A 6634-nucleotide genomic window follows, 5' to 3' on the forward strand; every position below is an offset into this window, starting at 1 on the left:
AAAAAAAAAAAAAATAGCATCAAAGTAAAGTGTGGTTGCATCCTCCTCAATGGGGTGACAGTTTACCTCGGTGGGACCCCTGGGACTGGGGTCACCAAGTCACACAACTTCTGAGGACAGATGGCATCTGACATTGCAGGAGCAGCCCTCTCCTACCCTTGTCCCCAGAGTATGGAATGCACAGCCTGGGTGCTAGGACACGGCCACTCTGCAGGGGAGATGCAGCACAGGTCAAGTCCACATGCGGGGTCAGGCATCCACACGCGGGGTCAGGCGTCCACACGCACGCCTCCCAACCACACCCAGGGCCGCCCGGCTGCCTGACTCAGCGGCCGCCTTTAGCTCTACTCAGTCGAGTAACAGAGTCGTGATTTCACTACCGACGTGGGAAGTTTATCTGCCGGGTCTAGTTAAATGCAGAGGCCCCGAGTTATTTCATTGCTAGACGGCAAGGACGGGTCTGTCGCTTTCAGCTACAGCATCCAGCAGAGCAAGGAGAGCCCGAGTCTTCCTGTAGATCCAGGACAGCAGGTTTTGTTTGTTGTTTGTTGAAGATAGGCCACTAAAAACATGAACACTGCAGCTCTCTAGACTCATCCTAAATCGTCACTCACAAAAGTTAATCCCGACAGAGAAAAAGGAAGAAACTCCTCGTGCTTTAAGCTTTAAGCTCCTCACTTTCTGGGTGAGGATTCAGATCCTGAGAGAGCAGGTGGAAACGCAAGAGGCCAAGGCCAGGACCCCTGCTGTGAGCGCTGGCCACGTTTATATCTCCAGCTGTGAGAGGCCGCTCCCTCCCGAGCCTCTCCACTTAATTCTCAGATGTTGTCTGATGTGAGGAAGGAGGCTTCAGCCACAGTAAGATGGACAACACTTACTTCGGCTCAGTCCTAGCGGAGGCCTGCTCACAACCCGCAGCTTATGGTACAGAGCGCCGATTTCATCCCTGCTGTCCTGGAAAGGAGCATCACCCACAAAAGGCAAAGGGAAAGGCCCTTGCTGCTATGAATTTATCCATAGGGTGGACAAATCATTAAAAAGAGGCTCAGGAAAGACATAAATGAAAACCACAATGAGACATCGTACACGTGTATCAGAAGGGCTAAAATGAAAAATGGTGCCAACAGCAGATGCTGACGAGGATGCAGAGAAACTGGATCTCTCTTACATGGCTCATGGGAATGGAGAATGGCAGCGTTTGGCAGTTTCTTACAAAACTAAACATATGATTACCATGCAATCCAGCATTTGCATCCCAGGTCGGTTGTGCCAGAGAAATGAAGACTTAAGTTCACACAAAAACCTGTACAGGAATGTTCATAGCAGATATATTTGTAATAGCCCCAAACTGGAAATAGTCTAGACGTCCTTCAACAGTAAAAATGGTTAAACCACCTGTGGCACATCCATACTAGGGAACACTAACTCAACAATGAAAAGGAACAAAACCACTGATCCGAGAACCTAAATGAGTCTCCAGGGAATTAGGCAGAGTGAAAGAAAAAAAGTCAATCATCCCAAAAGGTTACAGCCTGTATGATTCCATTTATATAACATTTTTGAAATGACAAGATTTTAGAAATGGAGAACAAATTTGTGGTTGCCAGGGATTAGGGAAGGGGGAGGGTCACAAATGGGGAACAACCGGGACCCTTGTGGTGAAGGCAATGTTCAGTGTTTCACCGTGAGGGTGGATTTGAGAACACATGCATGTGAAAACAATTGCAAGACACTAAACACAAACACTAATGAGTACAAGTCAAGCTGGGAAGATCTGAGGAAGATGGGTAAATTGTATCAATGTCAGTTCCCTGGTTGTAGTTTGGTGCTAAGGTTTTACAAAATGTTATCATCAAGGAAAACTGCGTATGAACTGACTATGAACCTATAATTATCTCCATGAAAACTGCAAAAAGAAAGCAGAAAAAAGAAGTCAACAGAAATTCCTTCTAGAAACCACACGTGATTGAGAACCCCATGATCTTTGTTGGCGCTTACAGAAATTATAAAACCCAAGTGCTAGAAAATTAACCCACAGCCCTCACAAGAAGATGAACAAGGCACGTGTTTAATATTTAATACGTGTGATGAAAATGCTCATGATTTTTTTAAGCTGAAATATGTGAAATGCAAACACTTTTCAAAAAACTCCCACAGAGCTGAGAATCGCTTTGGGTAACAAACACACATGGTTAAGATTAGACGGCAAACTGATGCCCCTGACGAAGGTGAAGGGAAAGGCGGGTCATGTTCATGTTTGTTTTCTCCAGGGGGCAGAGCCCAAGTTCTCAGCCCCAGAGCCTGTGCTGGCATAAGCAAAGCACCCAATCTCCAGGCCCATTTCTCCAAAGAACCATTTGCATCATAGAAGGGGGAGCACCCTGTACATTGTGGGAGCCCCCATGGTATCCAAGCAACACCTCCGTTCCCACCAGACATGAATCAGGCACCTCGTCAAGGAGAGCCTTCCCCTGTACTCACTTATTCTGCATCATGTTCATGATCACCCAGTCGAAAGGGTAGACATTCTTCCCAATGAGGTTCTTAAACATGATGAACGTTTCCATCAGAAAATCCTGAAATAAAAAAGAGAACACTGAAACAACCCACCCAGAAAAAGGTGAAAACCAATGCCCCCTGGAATAATTTTACATTATAAATGACTTTTTTTTTTTTTCTTTTAACTGAATGAGAACATACGAGAAAGTAATGAACATGTATTTCACAGGAGGTACGTATTACACTTCTGCCTTTCTGTCTGCCTGAGCACCTCCTGTCCTGGAGAACTTTTCCAAGGACATATTAAAAGATACTCCTTGGGCATATCTAAGAGTCACAAAGAGTCAGTCCCCAAAGGTTACAAATACACAGTCACACTCTTTCTGCTTAAAGAAACCTTTTTTTTTTAAACAAACATAACACGCAGGTCCTAACTATGTCTTATATTTACGCTACAGAGATTTTTCATTATCAACAGGGCCCATTGGGTCGAATATGTGGTATTATTATCCTTTCCTTTTTCTTATGTAATTTAATAACTGAAAGGCTCAAACAGGAACTCCTGACCATCTGCACCTATTCAGCTCCCAGTAAACCATTTGAGCATGTGGTCGCATTCCAGACTCTTTTATGTGGCATCCTCAAATCCATAAGCTCCTCAGTTATACCTCTGTGGTCTCCCAGATGGTCCCTGAATTTCACGAGTGGTGCCCTGCTGCTCCATCTTGCTTCCTGGCCAATCAGACCACTCCTGGCATCGGGAAGGGGTTCCCCTTTTCTAGTGGGTCCACTCTGTGCCTGCCAGAATTAGGAGAATTTCTTGAATCTGACAGTTTAGTGCTTATTCTGAGCTAACCTGAACGAAACAAGCAGTTATCCTGAAAAGCACACATCCCGGTAGCCCGGGACGCATGCTCCCTCAAGATCTGGGTGGGAAGGGGACAGGCAACTGAGAATTCATGTAGGAAAATGAGGTCATAGTCAGAGATGGCCAAAGAGAGTGGATGTTTCTCATTTATTTAATCTACTGATTCATAATTAGGTACAATGGCTGTGAAGACCAAGGTGGTGAACAGAATTTATGCAGCCAAGAAAGCAATTCCCAGCACAAAGTTCTACCCAAGAACTTCTTGCAAAGAGACACCAGTTCCATCTGACAGCAGCAATAAGCCGATGTTCAAAGATGCTTTCCTCTGCAACCGTAACAGCGATGCCAGGTTACAGCGAGTCATCTCGGCCTTGGGAGGGGTTTGTCGAGCCTCCTCCCATGAATAAAAACTCAAGAAGCAAATCGTGATCACCCTTTATTCAACAGAGGCCTCCAGTGCGGGAGAGATTAGGATCCCGGGCAGAGTCAAGAGAAGTCAGTTCCATGTCCTCCAAACTCTGCCTGCAGGAGCCCTGACCAGCAGGGCTTGTGAGCAGGGGTGTTCTAGGTGCCCCCTGACACGAGGAACAGTTTCTCTCCCCAGTTTAATTACTGAAATTCATACTTCACTCCTTAAGTTTCCCCACTTTGTCAAGAGTTTCACATTTTAATGACCCGGTTGCCAACTCTGCCGGCTGAGTGCCGTAATTTAGTCATATCTCTATTTGCATGAAATTGCTGGCTTTCTTGCTGATCACTCCTCAAAGCCTAATAATTGAGATACAGGGTCTGGTTTTTATTATCCTAGAAGAGAAGCATATTTTCCCGATTCCTTTTTTCTTTTCCCTCTAGGAAACACAGCCCCATACTCCATTAGTATGGCTCAGCTGTTAAATGTTGGTACTTTGCTGATCAAACAAAATGCTGCAGATTGTCGGAGATGAGATTTTGCAAGGCTTCCCTGTCGGTCTGCATAATTTACTAGCCGTGGTGGTGGTCCCCACCATTGCATTTGCCTAGAAAGGCTGAGGAGGCTGAACAGACTATTACAACTGCTATCTCCAGGTCAAAGAGGGGAGTTGGAAGATTAACATGAGATATTTTGTGAAAATTTCATCTTTTTATAATCAATCCATCCCTGCTGCATTTTTAGTTAGATTATTCACAAGATGCTCCATATAATAAGTGGACAGCTCTAACAAGAGCCATCAGTGTATTCCACAGGCAAAATCTTCTTGTAAAACCACCTGCTTCTGTCCATCTCTATACCCACCCACTTGGATAATTGATCATCCTTTTTCACCTGGACTACCAGCGGGGCATCCTAGCCCATCTACCTATGGTCATTCTTGTCTCTCTTGGTCCCCACACTTCACCCAGAGTGACCTTTTCAAATTACAAATCTGATCAGGGCACCAACACTTCCCCCAATCTCCCACTGAACCCACGTCCTCAGGGGCTTCCCAGTGTTCCTAGATTAAAGCCAAAGAGTCTTGATTCTCAGAAGTAGGAAGTCACCATTCTCTTAAGTCAGAGAAATAACTGTTTCAGACAAGGACCATCAGTACATGCTAAACTTATCAGATGAAAGATTGCTAGAGGAAGACCTCTGCAATTTTCTGCAGATGCCAAAGTATTACCCAAAGATTACATGATAATCTGTAAGGGGCAGGTATCTTCACAACAGAGAGATCTGGCAGTTACTCCCTTTTAACCAAGTGATCAAACCCAGCATCATCAGTAGTGGTCAGCCTGGCATTCCCAGACTCCCAACAGACACACCAGGGAATGCTGAACACCAACTTCTATTCCGCTTGCCAAAAGGGTGAACTTGAATTTTAGATCAAGCTTCCAGTTTGCAGGACATAGGAATTTGCAGAAACAAATCTGTACACAAGGCAGCAATCAAAAATTCCAGAATGGGTGAAAGTCTGCAAAGCTAGTGACTTTATCCCTTCAAAAAACTAAAATAAATAAAAATGAAATAGAATTTTAAAAAACAATGCCATGAATGGGAAGGGAAAAAAAGGTGATGAACTTATTCCAGAAAAAAGAAGAGATTAATGAGAGATAACCAAATACAACGTGTGCATCCAGACTAGATACAGATTTGAGAAAGCCTATAATGAAATACAACAAAGACTGGGGAGAACTGAGGAGAAATTTGAATACAGACGGTACGGAGAGACGATTGTTATGTTCTGGAAGGTCATTAAGGCCATTGACTGTTGTCTTCAACCTTGAGAGATATTTGCTGAACCACTTACATGTTTATCACATACTTATGGGATTTGGCTACATAGAAAGAGGTACATAGAGATACAGGGGAGGCAAATATGGCAAAGTGCTTGCAACTGATGAATTCAGGTGACACAGGAGTAATGGTTTCCATTGTACTATTCTTTCAGCTTTTCTGTACCTTTGAAAATTTTCAAGATAAATAGAGCAAAGAGCACAATCAAAATGGAGAGAATCAACATGAGATCAGTGAACTGTATCACCGTCAACATTCTGATTTTGACACTGTTCTATAGTTTTGCAAGATGCCACTATTGGGAGAAACTGGGTATAGAATACAGGGGTGCCCTGCATTATTGTTTCCCGCTGCGTGCGACTCTACAATTTTCTCAAAATAAAAAGTTTACTCAAAAAATAAATGCTTTAAAAATAATTTTAAAATAATTAAGGGAAAAACAGTAAATAAATGATACAGAAACGGAAACCAAACAAGCGGAAAAACACAAAGCCTCTTAGCATGACCGATGGGGTCCTGTGCAGTTTGATGCCCCAGCACCTGTCCGGCTGCACCTCGCCCCCAGTACTCTTGCTGCTCTACCACCTACAGTGAGTGCCCTTTCTTCTATTCCTCGATATCCCACAATCCTCTCCTTTGCAAAGAAGGCTTCCTGACCACCCGACTCAGTCCAGTCTGGCTGCTTTACAGGGATCATTCTTTTGGAGCATGGATAGCCTGGGTTACCTGAAGGACTCCCTGATTACCTGTGATATTCTCCACTAGACTGGGGGCCACGAGAGCAAAACCCATCTGCATTGCCTGCTGTCACCTCCTCCACCTGTTAACACAAAGTCAGTCTCCAATACATAGCTATTGAGTGAATTCACTATAAAAGGATTCTGCACCCCCAAACTCATCATCCAGTGGAGACAGTCTTCGATAAAGCTTCATCTACAAGGAATGGTCACAAGAAATAAAGAAACGGATGCTCAGAGCAAGGCTCCTCCTGCTACTCATGACATTCCCTACCC

At 44.2% G+C, this 6634-nt stretch overlaps 1 protein-coding gene across 1 annotated transcript in view; it reads right to left on the bottom strand.

Annotated features, from left to right (window-relative positions):
• DOCK1 (dedicator of cytokinesis 1) overlaps positions 1–6634 on the bottom strand; it is a 475984-nt gene that overhangs the window by 194584 nt on the left and 274766 nt on the right. The window contains exon 29 of the mRNA XM_007451187.1: positions 2482–2576. Coding sequence (XP_007451249.1) covers positions 2482–2576 — 95 coding nt within the window. The remainder of the gene's footprint in view (positions 1–2481; positions 2577–6634) is intronic.

This window comes from Lipotes vexillifer, unplaced genomic scaffold (genome assembly GCF_000442215.2).
Source record: "Lipotes vexillifer unplaced genomic scaffold, Lipotes_vexillifer_v1.1 scaffold248, whole genome shotgun sequence".
Taxonomy (NCBI): domain Eukaryota; kingdom Metazoa; phylum Chordata; class Mammalia; order Artiodactyla; family Lipotidae; genus Lipotes; species Lipotes vexillifer.